The following is a 25,432-nucleotide window of genomic DNA, read 5'->3' on the forward strand; positions in this document are numbered from 1 at the left end:
TGAAACGACTTAGCAGCAGCAAACCTGACTTAGAGTTGCATGGATCCAGACCAGGGATTCTGGTTCACCCAAGGCTACTCCCATGGTTACCCCTAGGGTTAACTGAATCAGCATTTCCTGGGGTGACAGTTCTTCAGTTACCTTGTACAGTAGGAACAGGCATTTGCTGGTGGTTGCATTTCTGGGTGAAGAGCCTCTAGTGAGCTAAGAAAAAGTTAGCCTGCTAATTTTAGGGAGTAAAGCCTCAAGTTCTAGCTGTTGGGTGTAAAAACATGTCTACTAAAAAATACAGTCACAACCTGAAAGTAGAAAGTTATTTTATTTGGTGGAAATGTTTGGGACTCTGAGCCTGGGAGACAGCATCTCAGTAGCTCTGAGAAAACTGCTCCAAGGAGGCAGGAGGGGAAGTCAGGCTATATAAGTTTGCAACAAAGGGAGCAGGCAGTCTGAACATCAAAGATCAGGTATCAAGTTAAGGAATTTAGCATTCTGTGTATGGGAAGACGCAAGCCTCTGGGCTCGCTGAGGTATCAAGTTAAGGAATTTAGCATTCTGTGTATGGGAAGACGCAAGCCTCTGGGCTCGCTGATTCATTCCTTTCATAGGCACCTCAGCTATCTGGGGCCAACCCTGTCTCCTGTTCACCTTGCTTCTTGCATTCCCCCAGCTCCTCAGCAAGAACCAAGGGGGCTGGCGGCATCTCTGGATCGCAGTTTTGGGAGACCTCATTCACATTTGGAGGCCAGAAATCGCTGATGGCTGTAACATTTCTTGTTGATCAATATGGCAGGAGATATTTTCATTTCACAAACAGGTCCATTATTTTTCTAACTCTAAGCAGTTGATCATCCGATTGTTGCATAACAAATTATTCCCGCAGCTAGCAACTTAAAAGAACTCCTATTTTTCGCTCATCACTTTGTGGGACAGCCTCTCAGCATAGGGCTTGGCTGGGTGGTTCCTGCTCAGGGTCTCTCAAATGGCTGTATTCAGACACTGGCTGGGGCTGCGGGCATCTGAAGGCCCAGTTGAGCCGGCGGTCCCTGTGAAAGTCATTCAGTCATGTTCGACTCTTTGCAACTATACAGTCCATGGAATTCTCCAGGCCAGAATACTGGAGTGGGTAGCCTATCTCTTCTCCAGGGGATCTTCCCAACCCAGGAATCAAACCGGAGTCTCCTGCATTGCAGGTGGATTCTTCACCAGCTGAGCTAACTTAAGGTCCCTGTTAGCTAACAGGTGGTGTGCTTAAGTGACTGGCAGTGAATGCTGCTTGTCGACAGGGAGCTCAGTTGGGGTTGGCACTGGAACACCTCCAGGTGGCCTTGCCATGTGTGGGCTCCTCACAGCATGGTGGCTGGGCTCCCAGAATGCATCCTAAAGGACGCATCTGGAGAGCAAACACCTTCAGTGGAAGATGCAAATCTTCTGACCTAGCCTTTGAAGTCACTCAGCATCGCTTATGCCACATTCCATTTGTTATACTACTACTACTACTACTAAGTCGCTTCAGTCGTGTCCGACTCTGTGCGACCCCATAGATGGCAGCCCACCAGGCTCCCCTGTCCCTGGGATTCTCCAGGCAAGAACACTGGATTGGGTTGCCATTTCCTTTTCCAGTGCATGAAAGTGAAAAGTGAAAGTGAAGTCACTCAGTCGTGTCTGACCCTCAGCGACCCCATGGACCGCAGCCTTCCAGGCTCCTCCATCCGTGGGATTTTCCAGGCAAGAGTACTGGAGTGGGGTGCCATTGCCTTCTCCACCATTTGTTATAAGAAAGTCACAAAGGCCAGCTCAGATGCCCAGGGTTAGGGGTCGTGCCCACCTTTAATCCGCCACAATTCCCATCTCTAAATTGAATAGTCAGGTGATAGTTTACTTGCTCTGGGAGCATAGGAGTAAGACTTCTGTGTGACTTTTCATATGCACAAGGGCCCTTTCTTGCGATCCATTGGTCTCCTCTGCTGATTCCTCACCAAGGGAGAGACACAGTAGAAATCTACTTGGAGTCTAGGTAGAGAAGACATGGGAGAAAGATGCTCAGAGATGATGTCAGCATCCACGTTGGGCTTTTATCCTCTCATTGAGGTTCCTTCTGAAAGTCTAAAATCACTTTATATGAAGCCAAGAGCTCTCATTGAGGTTCCTTCTGAAAGTAAGAAATCACTTTATATGAAGCCGAGAGATATGGAGGGCAGTAACTAAACCTTACAGCCCTCTCCTGTGTTTGTCAGAACACATGTCAAAATTCTCCAGCAGAGCCAGATGAGAAGATGAAGTTTAAATGAAGTAGACTGTAAGGTCCACATTCCTCATCATCATTCTAATATTGCCTACTACTGTTGAAAGTTTCCTTCATTAACATGTGCTTTGCTGCTTCTTAAAATAGCTCCATAACCAAATGCCGTAATTCTGAAAAGCGTGATAAAAAAAGGTTCTCTGATCATGCTCATTCCTGAATATTTTTAGCAGAGCAATAATTAGGATTTGGAGGAAGCCGGGTGCCTCATTATGTCAGCAGAGGGCTTGGCTTCTTTCAGAGACCCACCTCCTAACCGGCCAAAGCGAATCTCTCCCCAACCCGTTTCCAGTTACTCAGCCCCAGAGACCTCACCCTGTGTCTTCAGAGAAAGGGTGAGCCCATGTCACCAGTGTCTGAGTGACTTCCTAAAGTCCGTGTGTGACTAGACACTCCTCTTAACATTTCAGCAGGCAGGGCTCATGAGTGAGATGCCTGCCTGCTGTAAGATGGGACGTACTCCTCACAAGAAAAGCTCCTAGCTGCTCTCACTGAGGTGAGGATGTGGTCTCAGGGCCCCGCCCCTCGCCCACCAGAGCCCCCTGCACAGTTGCATCAGTTGGGTGCTATTAGTATCCATGTTTAGATGTTTCTGTCCTCTGCCTTCTACTTAGATTTGTGTTTTGAGCCCACTGTCTTAGAGCGTGCTATAAGAAGTTTCTGGCCTCAGGGCCACAGAGTATATTTGTGGCAGAGTGAGGGGAGGGTGCAGCGCTTGCAGCACACTGAAGTCCAGTGTGGCGAGGCCAAGGCTATGCCAGCCCATTGCTCAGCTCCCTAGGAAACAAGGAGAACAATGCCCACCTCCACTGCATAGCACAGAGACCTTGGCTTAGGGAGTGAAGGGGGAAAGAAGGTCTGAGAGGAGACTGGAGAGAAGCACAGGGAAGAGAGAAGGCAAGCTGATGCAGAGTTGAGGATTCGAATCTAAATACAAAGGACAGTGTTTGAATCTAAATTCAAAGCCAATGAGGATGTTGAGCAGGATTTTGAAAGACTGTTCTGCAGCTCTGGCTGTGGGAGAGTGGATTTGAGGGGATAGAAAAGTGATATCCATGGAGGCTGGTTTTAAGGCTCTTGCTGTAATCTTTGAACAAAATGGGGTTAGGTTGGTTTAAATGGAGAATGGAGAGAAGCAGGTGAACCAGGGAGACACTTGGGAAGTAGGTTGGTGAGTGGAAATACATTGATTGGACATAAGGACTAAGGGAGAGGGAGGTGGCACGGATGAGGCCAAGGTCATCTTGCACAGCCAGCGCATTTCTCACCTCTGGAGGCTGAGGTTAGTACTTGCCTCCTGAGGCTTGAGTGACTTGCTCAAGTCTAGAAACAGGACCCAGCACTCTTGTCCCTAAGCTCTGTCCATCATGCTGTGTCAGGCCTGATATCTCTGAGTGTGACCACCATCATATTAGATAGATTTCAATTGCCAGCACGTGATTTCAGTCAACAACAGAAGTACAAGCATAAACCAGAATCTTGTCTTTTTAAATTATTTTTTAATTTATTTTATATTGGAGTGTAGTTGATTAACCACGTTGTGTTAATTTCAGGTGCACAGCAAAGTGAATCAGTTATATGTGGACATATTTCTGCTCTTTTTAAGACTATTTTCCCATATGGGCCATTCCAGAGTATTGAATACAGTTCCCTATGCTACACAGCAGGTTTTTAGTTATGTATTTTATATACAGTAGGGTGTATATGTCAATCCCACTCTCTCAATTTATTCCTTCCCTCCATCCCCTGGTAACCACAAGTTTGTTTTCTACATCTGTGACTCTCCTTCTGTTTTATCAATGAGTTCATCTGCACACAACATTTTTTTTTTTAGATTCTACATATAAGTGTTATCATGTGATATTTGTCTTTCTGTTTGACTTACTTCACTCATTATGACAATCTCTAGGTCCATTCATGTTGCTGCAAATGCCATTATTTTGTTCTTTTTATGACTGAGTAATATTCTGCTGTATATATGTACCACATCTTCTTTATCCATTTCTCTGTTGATGGACATTTAGGCTGCTTCCATCTCTTGGCTATTGTAAATAGTGCTTCAATGAACATTAGGGTGCATGTATCTTTTCTAACCATGGTTTTCTCTGGATAGATGCCCAGGAGTGGGACTGCTGGGTCATGTGGTAGGTCTAGTTTTAGTTGTTTAAGGGGCCTTCACACTGCTTTCTATAGTGGCTGTGTCGATTTACATTCCCATCCACAGTGTAGGACAGTCCCCTTTTCTCCACACCAACTCCAGCATTTACTGTTTGTAGATTTTTTTTTTAGATTTTTTGATGATGGGCATTCTGAGGTGATATCTCGTTGTAGTTTTGATTTGCATTTTTCTAATAATTAGCGATGTTGAGCATCTTTTCATGTGCCTCTTGGCCGTCTGTTTGTCTTTGGAGAAATCTCTATTTAGATCTTCTGCCCATTTTAAAAAATATTTTTAAATTTTGGTTTGGCTGCACGGGCCCTTGTTGCTGCGTGCAAGCTTTCTCTAGTTGTGGCGAGCAGGGCTCCTCTCGGGTTGTGGTGTGCAGTCTTCTCATTGCCACGGCTTCTCCTGTTGGAGAGCATGGGCTCTAGGGCATGGGCTCAGTAGTTGTGGCTCACAGGCTTAGTTGCTTTGCAGGATGTGGAATTTTAATCCATTTCGAGTTTATATTTTTGCATGGTGTTAAGGAATGTTCTAATTTCATTTTTTTACATGTAGGTACATGTAGGTGTCCAGTTTTCCCAGCACCATTTATTGACAAGAATGTCTTTTCTCCATTGTACAGTCTGCCCCCTTTGTGATAGAGTAATTGACCACAGGTGTGTGGGTTTATTTCTGAGTTTTCTATCCTGTTCCATTGATCTATATATCTGCTTTTGTGACAGTACTATCCTGTTTTGATGACTGTAGCTTTCTAGTATAGTCTGAAGTCAGGAAGCTTGATTCCTCCAGCTCCATTTTTCTTTTTCAAGATTGCTTTGAGAATTTGGAGTCTTTTGTGTCTCCATCCAAATTTAAAATTTCTGTTGTAGTTCTATGAAAAATGCCATTTGTACTTTGATAGGGATTGTATTGAATCTGTAGAGTTTGTTGGGTAGTATAGGCATTTTGACAGTATAGGTTCTTCCTATCCAAGAACATGATATATCTTTCCATTTATGTCATATTTATTTCACCAGGTTCTTGTCTTTGATAACACTTGGGACTTCTTTACGGCCTTGTATTGGTGCACTCAAATATATCTTTGAGGACTTTAAGGAAGTTCCATGAGAACTTGGCACCCTCTGTGCTTGTTTGTTTCTTCTCAGTCCCAGTAGAGTACAGATGAAAAGGCCTTCGTGTGGTGAAACCACCATTGAGAGTAGATTGCTCTTAGAAGGTGCTCTCATCGAGCACCCCCTGGGCATGTCTTTAGATCAGAGACAATAAAAATACCACATCCTTCTTCTTTTCCTTTGCTATAACATGATGCAGAACTCCCTGGGGAAGAAGGGGAGTTGCTGTGATCTCACAAATTCTTTGACTCGACTGCTATGCTCCATTCACTTACTCATTTAATTTGCATGTATTGAGAACTTTCCATGTGCTAGACACTGGGGCACTGAACTGGGTGCTGGACACATAAAGATGATCAAGACACAGTCTGTGCTTTCAGAGTGCTCCCTTTCCACAAGGAAATGGATATTGAAAATGCTTTTGTTAATAGCAGTCAAGTTTATATTTTAATGGCTGTGGATTCTGCCTGGTGACATCAGGAAATACTTCCCAGAGGCATAGCCTTAAGACTGGACCCTGTACGATGAGGAGGTACTCTGCAGCTGCTGTGGGCAGGGAAGGGGTTTCCGGGGCAGGAAAGAAGGGCTTGAAATGAGCAAATGCCGAGAGCCAGGTGAGTGCCTGATGCATCCAGGGAACAGGTCCAGTATGACAAACACGCAGTGTCTGTGGCAGGTAGGGAGTGCCTGGAATTGAGCCTGGCAGAGTCGGCTGGGGCCAGATGTGAAAGCCACCTTGACCTAGGAGCTGCCACTTTGTCCTGGACAGGAAAGTCATTCAAGAAAATGGGTCACCTGAGATCATCTTAGTTGTTTTTTCTTCATCCTGTCTTTTCTATTTGAACAGGGATGTTTGTTCCAACACAGAGAACAGAAGGCATCTCAACGTCAGACATCATCACCAGGATTGTCCGTGACTATGATGTTTATGCCAGACGCAACCTCCAGAGAGGGTACACAGCCAAGGAACTGAATGTCAGCTTTATCAATGTAAGTGTGCCACCCCACACCTCTGAGGACCAGCGCGTCACGCTACTGCTGGCACTGTTTACAAATCACTTACTTTACACCACTCCATATTCTTGATGTTTGACATTTATTGTCTCATTCAGTCCACATAACAGCCCAATGATGTATTATTATCCCCATTTTATAGAGGGAGAAACCAGTGTCCAAATGGGTAACATAATTTGACCAAGGCATACGGGTAGTGAGTGAACATCACGTTTTTTGAAGGAGCTGCCTCACCTCCCTTTCCACACCCCAACCTCCCCATTTAGAGTTCTCAGACTTGGGTGAAGGGTTTCTGAGAGATCTGCCCTCATAAAAGGCAAGAGTTGTCTTCTGCTCCAAGGGAAGGAAGGAGCACAGAGGCACTAAAAAGCTAAACCCAGAGAAAATGCTTTCTTGTTTTAATGGTTTACATTTTCATTTTATTAAGGCCTTATAGATACTTATTAGAAACTTTAACAGCTGCTTTTTTTTTTTTGTCCAGAGAAATTACAGCCACTTTAAAAAAGCCCAAAGTCTTTGGCTTCCTTTTGTATTTCTGCTGTATTGTTCTCACAGAGCTGCTGTTAGTTTAATAATAGAGCAACTGTTAAAACAATCTTTAAACAAGCAAAACAAGCTGTTAAAAAGCCAAGAGGGCAGCCCAGTTGCTAGAGGTGATGCTAGTGAGTTTAGATGACCATGTTTGCCTGAACTCCAAGGAACTGATCGAGGTGAACAAAATAAGAGCTCTCCACACATACAGAATTTCCACACACACATCCCAAAATAGAAACGGTGATTTTTCTACAAAACTAGATGTTTACAATTATGTGCAGCCACAGTTATCCAGCAGCTTACACAAACCAATCATTGGTGCCTCTGAATAAGGCAGGGTTCATTCAGTAATCGTAAGTCAGCGATGATCAGTTGTCCTCAGGAGGCAGGGAGTGTTGGGAGTCCGGGCTCTGTGGCTTCGTACAGACTGGGCAACAAAATGGAAAATGTCAGGTTCAAGTGGCAAACAGAACAAGTGGCTGAGAAGAATTCAGTCAAAGTGATTAGTTGGTATCTTACAGAGCATAAAGCCCTGGTTATTTCAATAAATTAAACTGCCTGTTCTTTTAAATTGAATTCAGTCACCCATCCAGGCATGCCAAGCCAGTTCTGAAAGTTATTGCTCGTGCTCTTTCAATGGCCTGTGATAAGCCACTTAGCTCAGGGAACCGTGTAGTCCGTGTGGATGTGCCCGTTGCCTTTCTGTGACCACAAGCTGCGCTGTGGCACAGAGAGTGCATTACCTGTTGGATGAGTGTGTAGATGAATCACAGAACCTCGAGTGGCAGGAACCTGATGAGGGTCAGTCACCAGCCCGAGTCCCTGAATTTGTCAATAGAAAAATGAGGAAAGTTGAGTTCGGAGGGACCTGGCTCAAGTGCCTCAAGCAAAGTAGAGGCAGAAGCAGTAGCAGCCTCCCCGCCTTGTGCCCCCTGGTCCAGAGCCCAGTCTGGTGCTCCGAGCAGCTCCTGAGAGCAGTGGAGAGTCGCCGTGTATTATATACAGCTGGCTGGCAGCACGGATGGCTCACTCCTCGCCCTGAGGCTGCAACGATGTTTGTGAAGTCTAGATCAGGGACTCCGGACCCAGGTTTGTAATACTGTATGTGGCTCCAAAGATTCTGAAATATGAAATGGACTTCAATTCCATATAGTGAAGAAAGGTGAGAAATCTTATTACCCCTTCAGGAGGAAATGTATTATGGTTTCATGGAGGAAAAGAGCCTTTGTTTCATGTTGTCTTCATGGTTTTGATTCCACTTTCACCAGATAACGTGATTAAATGCTTCTGTTGCTTACAAGTAATCAAACAGCCAACACACACTGAGCGTCTACTAAATGCCAGGCATTGTGCCAAGTACTTTACATGCATTATCTGATCTAACTGTTACAGCAACCCTGTAGGGTAGGGACAGTAACTATCCCTATTTTACAGATGAGAAAACTGAGGTTTAGAGATGGCAGGTGAGCTGCCCAGCATCTGATGCCTTCTAGGCACATAGGTATAGCAGTGCTGTATCAAGGCTATGAACAAAGTCCCAGCCCAGAGAAGCTATCAGAACAAAAATTTTCTTCATTACCAAGGAAACTGATGTGGTTCCATTAGCTTAATGGGAAATATCATGACAGTGACAATTTCAGTGTAATACATGGGTGCTAAGGCCCAGACAGTGGCTCACTTATTTAAACCAATATTGGTTTTAACAATGTCTCAGTAAAATCGAGAACTCGGGCTGCTTCTGACTGGCCGTTCTGTGCACAGTTCATATTTTTGTCTAAGTGTCAGGAGAACTGAGGGGATGCATTCACCTAGTATCTATCCAAAATAAACAGCAAATGGATACTTTTGGTTCTTCTCTTGTATAAGTGAATTCAACTCTATTTACAAGGAAGAGAACATACAGCCACTTGTACTTTGCTGTACCCATTCAAGTCGACTAAGCAGAAGTGACTTTTCTTACAAGAGATGGGCCTTCCCATCAATCCAGCCCTTGGAAACTAGCATCCTGACTCTTCAGGTTAAGAACCTGCACAAGTTGAAATAAAATCTGACCATCTGTGAATGACTAATCTCTCCCCAGCCCTTTTGGGTAAATCCCTTTCTTTCTCCTTTAATTTTTGACCAGGAGAAGAAGTACCGCTTCCAAAACCAGGTAGACAAGATGAAGGAGAAGGTCAAAAACGTGGAAGAAAGATCAAAGGAATTTGTGAACAGAGTGGAAGAAAAGAGTCATGATCTAATTCAGAAGTGGGAAGAGAAATCGAGGGAATTCATTGGTAACTTCCTAGAACTGTTTGGGCCTGATGGAGCATGGGTATGTAAATTATTTCACTTCTTCCTACAATAATGGGTGTTTTCAGTTTATCCTCCTTTCCAAGGAACTACTCAAGGGCGTCCTTTATCAGTCCAATATGTGACCTCCACTTTGGACATTAGCCCAAATGACTTCAAGTCTATGCACTTATTTAGTTTCTGCTTTTCCTTTCTATATGGCACCCAGGAGTGCCCAAAGCCAACTCTGTTCTCTATTTCTATTTCTTGTTTGAAGTCATTTGGTAGTCACTGAATGTCTATTACTGCAAAGGTTGGTTTCATAGCTCATCCCAATCTCCCAGTTGGCAGATGCATAGCTTATGGGTAAGGGTGAAGTAGGTCAGTGGCATCATGGATCTTGTGTTATAAAACAAGGCCAGTGCCTCTTGGATCAACCAGAGGAAGAGGATGCAAAAGAAATGTAGCTGCCTTGATCACTTTTTGTGATCAGGAACTCCTCTTTCATTGGTTGGAAAAGAGAGAAGAGGTGAAACTTTGTACTCATCATGCCCTGATTTGCCCGTTTTTTCCATGATATATATGTGCTGGGATAAGGCATAAAAGTCTTAGGGGATGGAGGCCATGATTTGAATCTTAAAACTGAGACAGAAAATGCAGACAGGATCTCTTGCCTAAATTCTATATAGAATTCTGAGTGAAAATTTCAGACAGAGAAAAGAAAATTCTGGAAACCACTTTGTACTCCACGGGTATTTCTTTTTTTTCCCTCCATTTCTATTTTTATTATTTTTAAAAATAATTAATTTATTTTAATTGGAGGGTAATTACAATATTGTAGTGGTTTTTGCCATACATTGACATGAATCAGCCATGGGTGTACATGTGTCCCCTATCCTGAACCCCCCTCCCACCTCCCTCCCCATCCATCCCTCAGGGTTGTCCCAATGCACTGGCTTTGAGTGCCCTGTTTCATGCATTGAACTTGGACTGGTGACCTATTTCATATATGGTAATATACATGTTTCAATGCTATTCTCTCAAATCATCCCACCCTTGCCTTCTCCGACAGAGTCCAAAAGTCTGTTCTTTATATCTGTGTCTTTTTTGCTTTCTCACATATAGGGTCATCGTTACCATCTTTCTAAATTCCATATATATGCATTAATATACTGTATTGGTAGTTTTTTTCTGACTTACTTCACTCTCTAATGAGGTGGCTCCAGTTTCATCCACCTCATTAGAACTGATTCAAATGTGTTCTTTTTAATAGCTGAGTAATATTCCATTGTGTATATGTACCACAGCTTTCTTATCCATTCATCTGCCGATGGACATCTAGGTTGCTTCCATGTCCTAGCTATTGTAAATAGTGCTGTCATGAACACTGGGGTACATGTGTCTCTTTCAATTAAGATCTAAAAAAATGGAGTAAAGATCTAAATGTAAGACCAGAAACTATAAAACTCCTAAAGGAAAACATAGGCAAAACACTCTCTGACATAAATCACAGCAGGATCCTTTATGACCCACCTCCCAGAGTAATGGAAATAAAAGCAAAAATAAACAAATGGGACCTAATTAACCTTAAAAGCTTTTGCACAATGAAGGAAACTATAAGCAATATGAAAAGATAGGCTTCAGAATGGGAGAAAATAATAGCAAACGAAGCAACTGACAATTAATCTCAAAAATACACAAGCAGCTCATGCAGCTCAATTCCAGAAAAATAAATGACCCAATCAAAAAGTGGGCCAAAGGACTAAACAGACATTTATCCCAAGAAGACATACAGATGGCTAACAAACACATGAAAAGATGCTCAACATCACTCATTATCAGAGAAATACAAATCAAAACCATGATGAGGTACCATCTCACAGTGGTCAGAATGGCTGCTATCAAAAAGTCTACAAGCAATACATGCTGGAGAGGGTGCGGAGAAAAGGGAACCCTCTTACACTGTTGGTAGGAATGCAAACTAGTACAACCACTATGGAGAACAATGTGGAGATTCCACTGGTATTTCTATTGTGTGTGTACTTCTGAAGTAAATAACCAGTATTATCAGCAGAGTTAATAAAGAGGGTTCCATGGAAGACTTTGTTTTAAAAAATTGATGTATAGTTGATTTACAGTGTTGTGTTGATTTCTGCAGTACAGCAAAGTAATTCAGTTATATATACACACACACACACACACACACATTTTTTATACTTTTTCATTATGGTTTATCTTAGGATAAGGGGTATTGTTCTCTGTGCTATATACAGTAGAACATGTTTATCCATTTTATGCCTAAAAGCTTACATCAGCTAACCCCAACCTCCCACTCTATCCCTCCCCCAACCCCCTCCTCCCTTGGAGATCACCAATCTATTCTCTCTGTCTGTGACTCTGTTTCATGGATAGCTTCATTTGTGTCATATTTTAGATTCCACATATAAGTATATCATATGGTATTTGTCTTTCTGACTTCACTTAGTATAAGTGCTAAGTCCATCCATGTTGCTGAAAATGGTGTTATTTCATTTTTGTTTATGGCTGAGTAGTATTTTATTGTATACACACACACACACACACACACACACACACACACCATGCCTTCTTTATCCACTCTTATTTTGATGGACATTTAGGTTGTTGTCATGACTTAGCAATTGTGAATAGTGCTGCTAGGAACACGGGGGTGCATCTATCTTTTTGAATTATAGTTTTGTCTGGATATATGCCCAGGAGTGGGATTGCTGGACCATGTATGGTAAGTGTTAGTTTTCTAAGGAAACTCCAAACTGTTTTCCACAGTGGCTGCACCAACTTAAATTCCCAGCAACAGTGTAAGAGGGTTCCTTTTTCTCCACACCTTCAGTGTTTGTTATTTGTAGACTTTTTAGTGATGGCCATTCTGACTGATGGGAAATGCTACCTTATTGTAGCTTTGATTTGCATTTCTCTAATAATTAGTGATTGCCTCTTGACCATCTGTATGTCCTTTATGGAGAAATGTCTATTTAAGTCGTCTTCCCATTTTTGAATTGAATTTTTTTTTGTTACTAAGATTGTATTAGCTATTTGCATATTTTGGAAAATAAGCCCTTGTTGGTCTCATCATTTGCAATTATTTTCTCTTATTCTGTAGGTTGTCTTTTCATTTTACAGTTTCTGTGTTGTGCAAAAGCTTATAAATTTGATTAGGTCTCATTTGTGTATTTCTATTGCCTTGGGAAACTGACCTAGGAAAACATTGGTATGATTTCCGTCAGAATATTTGGCTCATGACCTCTTCTAGGGGTTCTAAGGTGTCGTGCCTTATGTTTAAGTCTATAACCCATTTTGAGTTTATTTTTGTGTATGGTGAGAGGTTGCATTTTTGGGAAACTGACCTAGGAAAACATTGGTATGATCTCTTCTAGGAGTTCTAAGGTGTCATGCCTTATGTTTAAGTCTATAACCCATTTGAGTTTATTTTTGTGTATGGTGAGAGGGTGTGTTTGTTCCAACTTCATTGGTTTGCATGCAGTTTTCCAACATTTCAACACTGCTAAAGAGACTATCTTTTCCACACTGATTTTCAACAAAGGAGGCAAGGATACACTATCGATTGTATGTATGCAGGTTTATTTCTGAGCTTTCCATTGATCCATATGTCTGTTTTTGTGCCAATATCACTCTGTTTTGATTACTGTAGCTTTGTAGTATCGTTTGCAGTCTGGGAGGGTGCTGCATGCTGCTTTGTTCTTTTTCTGTAGGGCTGCTTTGTGAATTCTAGGTCTTTTGTTGTTCCACATCAATTTTAAGAGTATTCTATAAAAAATGTCATGGGTAATATGATAGGGATTACATTAAATCTGTAGATTGTTTTGAGTCTGGTCATTTTAACAATACTAATGCTTCCAATCTGAGAGCATGGGATATCTGAAAGAGATAGTTTTAAAGTAGCTTTCCCTTTAGAACCAAACGGAATGATTCCATTTGATTTCCCTAATTTTTATTAGCCTAGATATCCTAGTACAACATGAGACGTCTCTAACAAAATTGATTTTGGCTGAATTATTTTATTGATGGGTTGTCCCTGTTGCCTCTTTGCTCACTGGAGGTGGTTCATAAGATTATCTAAAAGTAAAACAATTAAAAGAACAACACCTGAGAAGTTAGAAGAGATGCTTTGCTAAAAGCCTAGCAGCCTCTAAGTAATTATAGAGGCTGTGGTCATAGGCCCACCTTGTCTTGTTGGCTGAGGCTGAGAGAGGGTGGAGGGCTTACAAGGGTCGACTTGAGCCTTCGACAACTTCTAGAGAGAGCTTGCAAGAGCAGAGGAGCCAAGAGTCCGGTTCCTTTTCATTTTCCCTGGGTTTCAGCTCAGATCAAATTATCTGGGATTCCATGGTCTCTGTAACAAGTTTGAAATTTCTCATTAATCTAGTGTATACTTTAATAGTTAACATTTTTCACAACTAATTTTCAGGCTCTGAGGAAACAACTTGCAGTTTTTTAAAAATGAAAAATCAGGTAGGCATTCATTTGTTTACAATATTATGTTGGTTTCAGCCACAGGTAAACATATGCCCCCTCCCTCTAGAACCTCCTTCCCACCCCTCTAGGTTGTCAAGAGCACCAGTTTGAGCTTCATGTGTCATATAACATAGTCTCAGTCACATCACATATTCACATTACATATCACATACATAAACATTACATATGTTTATAAACATAAACATATGTTTATGTTTCCGTGATACTCTAAATTTATCAACTTATCCTACCCTCTCCTTTCTGTCCTGTGTGCATAAGTCTGTTCTCTATGTCTGCATCTCCATTGCTGCCATGCAACTAGGTTCATAAGTACTATCTTTCTAGATTCCATATGTATCTGTTAATATGTCACATTTATGTTTCTCTTTCTGAATTACTTCACTCTATATAATAGGCTTTAGGTTCATCGACCTCATTAGAACTGACTCAGAAGTGTTTCTCTGTATGGCTGTGTAATATAGCAATAACATCAACATAGCAGGAAACAAGAGGGTTTTTTATAACTAATTTTATGGACATATAGCTTATTTACAATGTTAACTTTTTATTATGGTTTATCACACAATATTGAATATAGTACTTTGAAGGGAGGGAGGGAAGAAAGGAAGAAAGTATAAATAACCATAGAAACTAAGATAACAGTATTAACAGGAGTTGTAACAGGGGTTATAGGACATGGTGTCATTAATAGACTTGGGTCATATATTTTTAACATGTTGGTTAATATTTGAGTAAGTTCTTTAAAAATTCTAGGAACAAATGTCCTAAAATTCTGTAACATCACAGGTTTCTTAGGATCCCACATTTCATTTTACCTTTAAACGTTTATTCAGCAACCATTTTTTACAGTTTATGAAAGTGGTCTTATGGTAGGAGCTTAGTGTATACCTGCTAGTGGGAAAAATAGACCCATCCATCAAGAGGTAACTGTAAAACAGTACGGTAAGTGGTATGCAAGGTTAGGAGGAAAAGTCACGTCCGCTGGTTTATCTGCATACTCAGCATACTTTGCGCTCATGAGTCATCCTCTAAAGCTCTGTGTGTATAAGTCTTGTCTGTTCTATAGGAACTCAGGTTGATCTCTACTTTTTCAAGGACACAACCTAAACCTTGTAAAGTGAGGGTAATTTAGGAGAGTAAGGAGGGAAGCAGAAGGTAAGTGTTTTGGAGTTCCTAGGTGGTATAGTGGTGAGGGCTTTGCTTTCCAATGCAGGGGTCATGGGTTTGATTCCTCGAGGAGAGCTAAGGAAAGCGAGCTAAGGGAGAGCTAAGGAGACTTACTTACTCTGAACTATAGTGCTCTAAGAGAGCTAAGGAGTGCTAAGGAGACTTGCTTACTCTGTTGTTTAGTGGTCTAAGAAAAGCTGAGGAGACTTACTCTGACTTACCGTGTTCAAAGGAGAGCTATGGAGAGCTAAGGCGAGTGAAGGAGACTTAGTTACTCTGACCTATAGTGTTCTAGGGAGAGCTAAGGAGAGCTATGTAGTGCTAAGGAGAGCTATATAGTGCTAAGGCAAGCTAAGGAGACTTACATACTCTGACTTATAGTGTTCTAAGGGGAGCTAAGAGGAACTAAGGAGACTTCCTTGCTCTGACTTACAGTGTTCTAAGGAGAGCTAAGGAGACTTACTTTGACCCATAGTTTTCTAAGGAGAGCTATGTAGAGCTAGGGAGAATTACTTACTCTGACCTATAGTTTTCAAAGGACATCTATGGAGAGCTGAGTAGACTTAGTTACTCAGACCTATAGCATTCTGAGGAGAGCCAAGGAGAGCTAAGGAAACTTATTTACTCTGACCTATAGTGTTCTAACGGAGAAGGTGGTGGCACCCCACTCCAATACTCTTGCCTGGAGAATCCCAGGGATGGGGGAACCTGGTGGCTGCCGTCTATGGGGTCGCACAGAGTCGGACACGACTGAAGTGATTTAGCAGCAGCAGCAGCAGCATAGTGTTCTAAGGAGAGCTGAGGAGTGCTAAGGCAAGCTAAGGAGACTTACATAATCTGACCTATAGTGTTCTAAGTTGAACTAAGGAGAGCTAAGGTGACTTACTTTCTCTGACCTATATTTGCTAAGGAGAGCTTAGGAGACCTAAGGAGACTTTCTTACTCTGACCTATAGTGAGCTAAGGAAACTTACTGATAGTGTTCTAAGGAGAGCTAAGAGAGCAAAAGAGAGCTATGGGGAGCTGAGGAGACTTCCTTACTCTGACTTATAGTGTTCTAAGGAGAGCTAAAGAGACTTAATAGTGTTCAGTAGTGGCCCGCTGTGGGACAGGGTCTCTGACTACAGCAGACCTGGGTTACCCAGCATGTGGCTGAATCCCTCTTGGAGGCAGTCGCCCTTAGCCCCACCATAGAGCCGCCAAACAGATGACCCACAACAGATTTCCCAACCTGGGGATCCATCAAAGGGACTTAGAACCTCCTGGAATTTGACATTGTAGTCCAGTGGGAGACTGAGTCAGAGTTGCCTGTGAGTGTCCAGGAATCTCTGGTGGCGGTATGAGTCAACAGTTTGGCCTCAAGCCAAACAACTGGGAGGGAACAGCAGCCAAACACAGAAAACTGGATTAAAGATTTATTGAGCATGGCCTGGCCCATAAGAACAAGACCCAGTTTCCCCCCCAGTCAGTCTCTCCCATCAGGAAGCTTCCATAAGCCTCTTATCCTTATTCATCAGAGGGCAGATAGAATGAAAAGCACAATCACAGAAAACTAACCAAACAGATCACATGGGTCACAGCCTTGTCTAACTCAATGAAACTATGAGCCATGACATGTAGGGCCACCCAAGATGGACAGGTCATGGTGGCGAGTTCTGACAAAACCTGGTCCACTGGAGAAGGGAATGGCAAACCACTTCAGTATGCTTGCCTTGAGAACACCATTAACAGTATGAAAAGGCAAAAAGATATGACACTGAAAGATGAACTCCCCAGGTCGGTAGGTGCCTAATATGCTACTGGAGATCAGTGGAGAAACAACTCCAGAAAGAATGAAGAGACAGAGCCAAAGCAAAAATAATACCCAGTTGAGGATGTGACTGGTGACGGAAGTAAAATCCTATGCTGTAAAGAGCAATATTGCATAGGAACCTTTTGGAATGTTAGGTCCATGAATCAAAGCAAATTGGAAGTGGTCAAATAGGAGATGGCAAGAGCGAACGTAGACATTTTAGGAATCAGTGAACTAAAATGGATGAGAATGGGTGAATTTAATTCAAATGACCATTATATCTACTACTGTGGGAAGAATCCCTTAGAAGAAATGGAGTAGCCCTCATCATCAACAAAGAGTCCAAATGCAGTACTTGGATGCAACCTCAAAAATGACAGAATGATCTCTGTTCCCAAGGCAACCCATTCAGTATCACATAACCCAGGTCTATGCCCCGACCACTAATGCCGAAGAAGTTGAACAGTTCTATGAAGACCTACAATACTGTCTAGAACTAACACCAAAAAAAGATATCCTTTTTATCATAGGGGACTGGAATGCAAAAGTAAGAAACTAAGAGCTGTCTGGAGTAGCAGACAAGTTTGGCCTTAGAATACAAAATGAAGCAGGACAAAGGCTAACAGAGTTTTGCCAAGAGAACACACTGGTCATAGAAAACACTCTCTTCCAGCAAGACAAAAGATGACTCTATACATGGACATCACCAAATGGTCAACACTGAAATCAGATTGATTATATTCTTTGCGGCCGAAGATGGAGAAGCTCTATACAGTCAGCAAAAACAAGACCAGGAGCTGACTGTGGCTCAAATCATGAACTCCTTATTGCCAAATTCAGACTTACACTGAAGAAAGTAGGGAAAACCACTAGACCATTCAGGTATGACCTAAATCAAATCCCTTACGATTATACTGTAGAAGTGACAAACAGACTCAAGGGATAAGATCTGATAGACAGATTGCCTGAAGAACTATGGACAGAGGTTCATGACATTGTACAGGAGGCAGTGATCAAGACCATCCCCAAGAAAAAGAAATGCAAAAAGGCAGAATGGTTGTCTGAGGAGGCCTTACAAATAGCTGAGAAAAGAAGAGAAGTGAAAGGTAAAGGAGAAAAGGAACTATATACCCATCTGAATGCAGAGTTCCAAAGAATAGCAAGGAGAGATAAGAAAGCCTTCCTAAGTCATCAGTGCAAAGAAACAGAGGAAAACAATAGAATGGGAAAGACTAGAGATCTCTTCAAGAAAATTAGAGATACAAGGGAACATTTCATGCAAAGATAGGCTCAATAAAGGATGGAAATGGTATGGACCTAACAGAAGCAGAAGGTATTACGAATAGGTGGCAAGAATACACAGAAGAACTATACAAAAAAGATCTTAAAAAAAAAAAAAAGATCTTCAGGACCCAGATAACCACGATGGTGTGATCACTCACCTAGAGCGAGATATCCTGGAGTCTGAAGTCAAGTGAGCCTTAGGAAGCATCACTATGAACAAAGCTAGTGGAGGTGATGCAATTCCAGCTGAGCTATTTCAAGTCCTAAAAGATGATGCTGTGAAAGTGCTGCACTCAATATGTCAGCAAATTTGGAAACCTCAGCAGTGGCCACAGGCCTGGAAAAGGTCAGTTTTCATTCCAATCCCAAATAAAGGCAATGCCAAAGAATGCTCAAACTACTGCACAATTGCACTCATCTAACATGCTAGCAAAGTAATGTTCAAAATTCTCCAAGTGAGGTTTCAACAATACATAAACTGGTAACTTGCAGATGTTCAAGCTGGATTTAGAAAAGGCAGAGGAACCAGAGATCAAATTGCCAACATCTGCTGGATCATCAAAAAAGCAAGAGAGTTCCAGAAAAACATATACCTCTGCTTTATTGACTACGCCAAAGCCTTTGACTGTGTGGATCACAGCAAAGTATGGAAAATTCTTCAAGAGATGGGAATACCAGATCACCTGACCTGCCTCCTGAGAAATCTGTATGCAGGTCAAGAAGCAACAGTTGAAACCAGACATGGAACAATGGACTGGTTCCAAATTGGGAAAGGAGTATGTCAAGGCTGTATATTATCACCTTGCTTATTTAACTTATATGCAGAGCACATCATGCAAAATGCTGGGCTGGATGAAGCACAAGCTGGAATCAAGATTGCTGGGAGAAATATCAATAACCTAAGATATGCACGTGATACCACCCTTATGGCAGAAAGCGAAGAGGAACTAAAGAGCCTCTTGGTGAAAGTGAAAGAGGAGAGTGAAAAAGCTGGCTTAAAACTCAACATTCAAAAAACGAAGATCATGGCATCCAGTCCCATCACTCCATGGCAAATAGATGGGGAAACAATGGAAACAGTGACAGACTTTATTTTCTTGGCCTCCAAAATCACTGCAGATGGTAACTGCAGCCATGAAATTAAAAGACACTTGCTCCTTGGCAGAAAAGCTATGACCAACCTAGACAGCATATTAAAAAGCAGAGACATTACTTTGCCGCCAAAAGTCTGTCTAGTCGAAGCTATGGTTTTTCCAGTGGTCATGTGTGGATGTGAGAGTTGGACCATAAAGAAAGCTGAGTGCTGAAGAATTGATGCTTTTGAACTGTGGTGTTGGAGAAGACTCCTAAGAATCCCTTGGACTACAAGGAGATCAAACCAGTCCATCCTAAAGGAGATCAGCCCTGAATATTCATTGGAAGGACTGATGCTGAAGCTGAAACTCTAATACTTTGGCCACCTGATGCAAAGAACTGACTCCTTGGAAAAGACCTTGATGTTGGGAAAAATTGAAGACAAGAGGAGGAGGAGATGACAGAGGATGAGATGGCTGGATGACATCACCAACTCAATGGACATGAGTTGGTGATGGACAGGGAAGCCTGGCATGCTGTAGTCCATGGATTCACAGAGAGTCGGACATGACTGAGCAACTGAACTGAACTGAAGGAGAGCTAGGGAGACTTCCTTATCAGGACCTATACTGTTCTAAGAGCTAAGGAGAGGTAAAGGGACCAGATATAGGCAAGTTGGTTTCCAGTACTTTTTATTTCACCTCCAATCTCCAATTCAGTTGTACCCTCCAATAAATTAACTAATAGTTTATTTTCTTAACAACACTTTATCTGTAGTTTTTCAGGAACCTCCATGGTAAGTACATTCTTACCAACAGTACTCTTTGTACATTTTTTGATGGTGGCCATTCTTACCACTTTGGCATGATATCTCATTGTGGTTTTGATTTGCATTTCTTTTCCTGTGATGTAACATACTTTGCAGAATCAGAAATGAAAGTTAAAATCATAACTAGGAGCTGCCAGCTTCAAAATCAGGAACTAGAAACATCTGTACACACTGCAGATAACCAATACACCCTACCATATTTGATTTAATAGCCTGTATAAGAAATGAAGCCCAATCAAATCCTTAACATTTTTTAAGTAACAGATGAAACCACACTACTGTGGAAAACTTTGTAGTGGAAAGATTTTAGAAATATAGGATAGCATTCAACTCATTTTACTGTACCTTTTGGAATATAAGAGTAGCAAAGTTATAAACATTTGGAAGCTCCTGCTGCTGCTGCTGCTAAGTCACTTTAGCCGTGTCCCACTCTGTGCGACCCCACAGATGGCAAGCCATCAGGCTCCCCCGTCCCTGGGTTTCTCCAGGCAAGAACACTGGAGTGGGTTGCCATTTCCTTCTCCAATGCGTGAAAGTGAAGTCGCTCAGTCGTATCCGACTCTTTGCGACCCCATGGACTGCAGCCCACCAGGCTCCTCCGTCCCTGGGATTCTCCAGGCAAGAACACTGGAGTGGGTTGCCATTTCCTTCTCCAATGCGTGAAAGTGAAGTCGCTCAGTCGTATCCGACTCTTTGCGACCCCATGGACTGCAGCCCACCAGGCTCCTCCGTCCCTGGGATTCTCCAGGCAAGAACACTGGAGTGGGTTGCCATTTCCTTCTCCAATGCGTGAAAGTGAAGTCGCTCAGTCGTATCCGACTCTTTGCGACCCCATGGACTGCAGCCTACCAGGCTCCTCCGTCCATGGGATTTTCCAGGCAAAGTACTGGAGTGGGGTGCCATTGCCTTCTCCGTTGGAAGCTCCATCAGAGTGCAAAAAGAATTTCAACTTCCCTGATTTCCAAGGCAAGTCAACTCTGTATTCTTTGAAAGATCTAAGGAAAATACTTGGCCTAAAATTAATATCTCACATCCCCAAATTTCTTGGAATTTATAGATTGGGATGCTGATGGTTGGCGATATTAGCTCTCTCAAAATATATTTAGCTCAACAAAGTAGATTTAAGTTCACTTCTTTCGTAAAACAAACCTTTTCATCATAAATACTAAACAGCAATAATTTGGATTAAATTGAACCCCATGTTATGATGGCAACTGAGAAAATTTTCCTACCATAGAGTAACCCAAATTGCAATGATTTTGAGAGTGAAATACATCCCAAACTGTATCATAGTCTCATAACAAAACAGCTTAATCCTCAAACCATACATAGTGTGCTGTCAGTAAATGTTTGCTGAAGCAACGCATCATTGGTCAGCCTTCCAATCCTCCATGCCAGGAAAACCTTCCATAATATTTTGTAACAGACAAAATGTTTCTTTTCAACACCATCAGAGCCATACTTTACCCCATAATAGCTAAAAAAAAAAATCCATCATAAGTATGTGCATACACATATATACGGACATATACATTTATTTATACACACCTCATTTTGTTTATCCATTTATCCATCAATGGAGATTTAAATTGTTTCTGCTTTATGGCTGTGAACATTAGCTATACAAATATCTGTTTCAGTCTCTACTTTCAAGTCTTTTGCGTGCACACCCAGGAGCAGAATTGCTGAAGCATATGAAGATTCTTTTAATTGTTTTGAGGAACTGCCATACTGTTTTCCACAGTGTCTGCACCATTTTACATTCCCTCCACAATGTACAAGAGTTCTGATTTCTCCACATCTTCTTCAGCGCTTGTTGTTTTCTGTTTCTTATAATAGCCATTCTTATGCATTGCTAAGTATTAAGACGTTTGATTTTGAGAAATATAAAAGTCAGTTTGTGGATCTGAATTAAATTTCCCACTCGTCTTTTAGACAGTTTGAAACCTTTGTCTGCCAACAAATACTCAAGTAAAACACAAGTAAACAGGAAAAGCTTCTAAGCATGAAAGTTACGGAGAGCTAGTCACGAGCAGGGCTTCAATTCATAGCCGGAGAGCTGTGGGCAAATTCACTTACCTCTCAGCCACTTCCTTGGGTTGGTGGGAGGATTAAATTGTCACATACTTTAAAGTCCGTTTTAACAGTGCCTGGCACCAGGGATGTGCCAGGCACTGTTTCAGGGCGAGTTGTTGTTTGTTGATTGGAACTCAGGATTCGAACTCTTCTTGAGTTCCATCTTGATTACCAGAGGTCCAAACCATATGTAGCTAGAATATTTTTATTTCCTTTTTGGTGGATTTGCTAGAATATATCTGAAACCCTGAAACCTATAAAGGCACTTGTCAAGTCATTTACTGCCTCACCAGATATTAAGAACTTCTTAAAAGGGAAAACATTGTAGGAGAGGAAACAGAAAATTACCGTCATGTGGACAGGACTAGAAATGGGATTATTTTCTTGGGAGAAAACTTTATAAATGAAAACCTCTTAATACAGCAAAAAACTGAATATAAATACCATTTCTCTTTGAAAATGCTATGCCATGGTCTTCATTGTTTGTTATAGTTCTAAGTGCTTTTCTTCCCAGGAAGCTTCTTACAAACTGTCTCCTGACCAGATTCAATTCAGCTCCTTTGCAGGGGAACCACCCTTCAAAATGCACCAGAAACAACAGATCAGAGAGTTTGCAAATCAAGATCCAGACTTGCTTTGCATGGATATTGCCTTGTATGAAGTGTGACTCCACAGTTTATCATTAAGGATTCAAATCATTTCATCCCCTTAGGCAGAATATTCAGTTAGGAGCTAGAGTCAAACTATAGTGACAAGGTGTAGATTCTTTGAAAGTGGGCTTCTAATGGAAATGCTGACAATCCATTAACAGCAGGAGGGCTAATGGCTGCCTCTAAAAATATACCTTAAGATTACAGTAATAAAAACACATATTTTAAAGTGCCTGCTCGAATTTCAAGGATTTTTTTTTTTTTATGTCACTCTTAATAATAGGCCACCCTGTCCTTTTGGCATTTGATTTTGTCTCATAAATGGGCTTAATCTAAGTTAATGCTGTTGTACTACAGCATTTTTTTCTGTCTGATTTTGAGGGGTTTGGATGTCATTTGACAGAATTATCGGTGCCTTTAATGGAAGGTGAATACTTGGTATATTTGTAGCATTATGGAATTTTAAATCTGCAAAGAATCTCCGTGATTAGCAAGGCATCTCTGCTGTGTCTGCTGGAGGATATCTGAGCTCCTAAAAAGTTTATGGGCTAGAACTTAAAAAGGGAAAATAAGGGGAATTGTTGTGCCTGAGGTCTTTCTCACGAGACCCACTCTGGTCTTACCCCAGGAGGATTGCAGAAGAATCTAAAGGGCTTGATTACTGAGAATCTCATCATGATAGAGATGTGGGGAGAGGCCAGCGCTGTGATCTTGGCAGACCAGGTTCCTACTTGCAGAGCCCAAGCAGTAGCCCCAGCCAGCCACCATGCTTCATCTGCAGGGGCAAGTCGTTGGTGTGGCCTGACCTGGGAACTCAGTGGGGCCCAAGTCAGTCCTATGTGGGTCCTCAAACCAAAACTTTGGGCCCTGAAGCCTCTGTCCCCACTCATGATGAGGAGCTGAGTTATAGCCCCCAGTCATTGCTGGGTGAAGCTCCCAGCCCCACCCAACGAGAAAGCCTGGCCAGAACACCTGGGAAGCTGCCTGGTCCAGCAATGCTTGAGCAGAGCCCAGCAGACAGCTGACGGACTGCACAGCAGAGCCAGAGGCACTGCTGAGCCAGGGAACTGAGGGTGCAGATCAGCTTGAATAAGGGCCACAAAAACAAAGCGCCTCTCCAGCCTTCAGGTTGATTCTCCCGCCATGCCTGGGAAAGTGAAAGTTAAGTCGCTCAGTCGTGTCCGACTCTTTGCGACCCCGTGGACTGTAGCCTATCAGGCTCCTCCGTCCATGGGATTTTCCAGGCAAGAGTGCTGGAGTGGGGTGCCATTTGAAGGGAAGCTAATTCACAGCCCCACTCATTGCTGAATACAGTGTGCAGCCCACCCGACCACGGAACTGAAGCACACAGGAAGCTGCCTAGCCCATCCAACAGCACTTGAGCAGAAAGCAAAATTGGTGGCCCTGTCTGGCCAGGGAATTTAGTACACAGTCTTGCCTTACTCAGGTCTCCAAAAACAAACTGTACAAGCCCTGGGGCCTATTCTGCTGCCCTGCCAAGAAAGAGAAGCTAATTCATAGCCCCACCAACTGCTGAGTGTACTACCAGTCCTGAGCATCTAGTAATCCTGACCAGAAAACCCAGCAAACTGTGGAGCCCAACCTATAGCCTCACTTGGGGAGGAGGTAAAATATCTGTGCACTGAAAACAACAAGACACTGATGAAAGAAATCCAAGAAGACACCAATAAATGGAAAGATAACTCACGTTAATAGATTGAAAGAACTGTTAACATGTCTGTACTACCCAAAGCCATCTATAGATTCAATGCAATTCCTATCAAGATTCCAATGGCATTTTTTTCACAGAAATATAAAAAAAAGTCCTAACATGTATATGAAACCACAAAAGACACCACCCAGCCAAAGCAATCTTGAGAAAGAAAAACTGGGAAGGCATCATACTTCTTGCTTTCAAGCTGTACTGTAAAGCTATATTAATCAAAATAGTATGGTAGCGGCATAGAAACAGACACATAGGCCAATAAAACAGAATTGAGAGCCCAGAAGTAAACCCATGCAAGGGAGCCAAAAATACAATAGGGAAAAGACAATTATCTTCAATAAACAGTGCTAGAAAATTGGATAGTCACAGGTAAAAGAATGAAAGTAGACTTCTATCTTACAGCTCCACAAGAATTAACTTGAAATAGATTATAAAGATTTTAATGTAAGATCATAATCCATAAAATTCCCTGTAGAAAATATCAGAGAAAAACTCCTTGACATGAGTCTTAGCAATGATTTTTTGGTTGGACACCTAAAGCACAAGCAACAAAATAAATGAGACTACATCAAACTAAAAAGCTTCTGCATGGCCAAAGAAACTGTCTACAAATTTAAAAGACAGCCTACAGAAAGGGAAAAAAGTTTGCAAACCATATATCCGATAAGGTGTTAACATCTAAAATATATAAAGAACTCATACAACTGAGTAGCAAAAAACCAAGTAATCCAGTTTAAAAATGGGCAAAGGACCCGAATAGACATTTTTCCAAAAAAAGATATACAAACCGTGAACAAGTACATGAAAACATGTTCAACATCACTAAATAAATCAATAGGGAAATGCAAATTGAAACCACAATGAGATATTACCTCATGCCTGTTAGAGTTGTTGTTCAGTTCCTAAGT

At 41.9% G+C, this 25,432-nt stretch overlaps 1 protein-coding gene and 1 long non-coding RNA gene across 4 annotated transcripts in view; one reads left to right on the forward strand and one right to left on the reverse strand.

Moving 5' to 3' along the window:
* The window catches only part of PCYT1B (phosphate cytidylyltransferase 1B, choline), a 146,826-nt gene that overhangs the window by 112,492 nt on the left and 8,902 nt on the right, over positions 1-25,432 (forward strand). For all 3 annotated transcript variants that reach the window (XM_005228354.5, NM_001193051.1, XM_005228355.5), the window contains exons 6-7: positions 6,423-6,565; positions 9,249-9,437. In XM_005228354.5, the coding sequence (XP_005228411.1) occupies positions 6,423-6,565; positions 9,249-9,437 (332 nt within the window). The remainder of the gene's footprint in view (positions 1-6,422; positions 6,566-9,248; positions 9,438-25,432) is intronic.
* Positions 12,994-23,763, reverse strand: LOC101905398 (uncharacterized). The gene is made up of 3 exons (XR_009493611.1): positions 20,418-23,763; positions 13,616-13,784; positions 12,994-13,198 (listed from the first exon to the last, which is right to left on the reverse strand). It is a non-coding gene; the product is annotated as an uncharacterized lncRNA (long non-coding RNA).

This window comes from Bos taurus, chromosome X (assembly GCF_002263795.3).
Source record: "Bos taurus isolate L1 Dominette 01449 registration number 42190680 breed Hereford chromosome X, ARS-UCD2.0, whole genome shotgun sequence".
In the NCBI taxonomy this organism is placed as follows: domain Eukaryota; kingdom Metazoa; phylum Chordata; class Mammalia; order Artiodactyla; family Bovidae; genus Bos; species Bos taurus.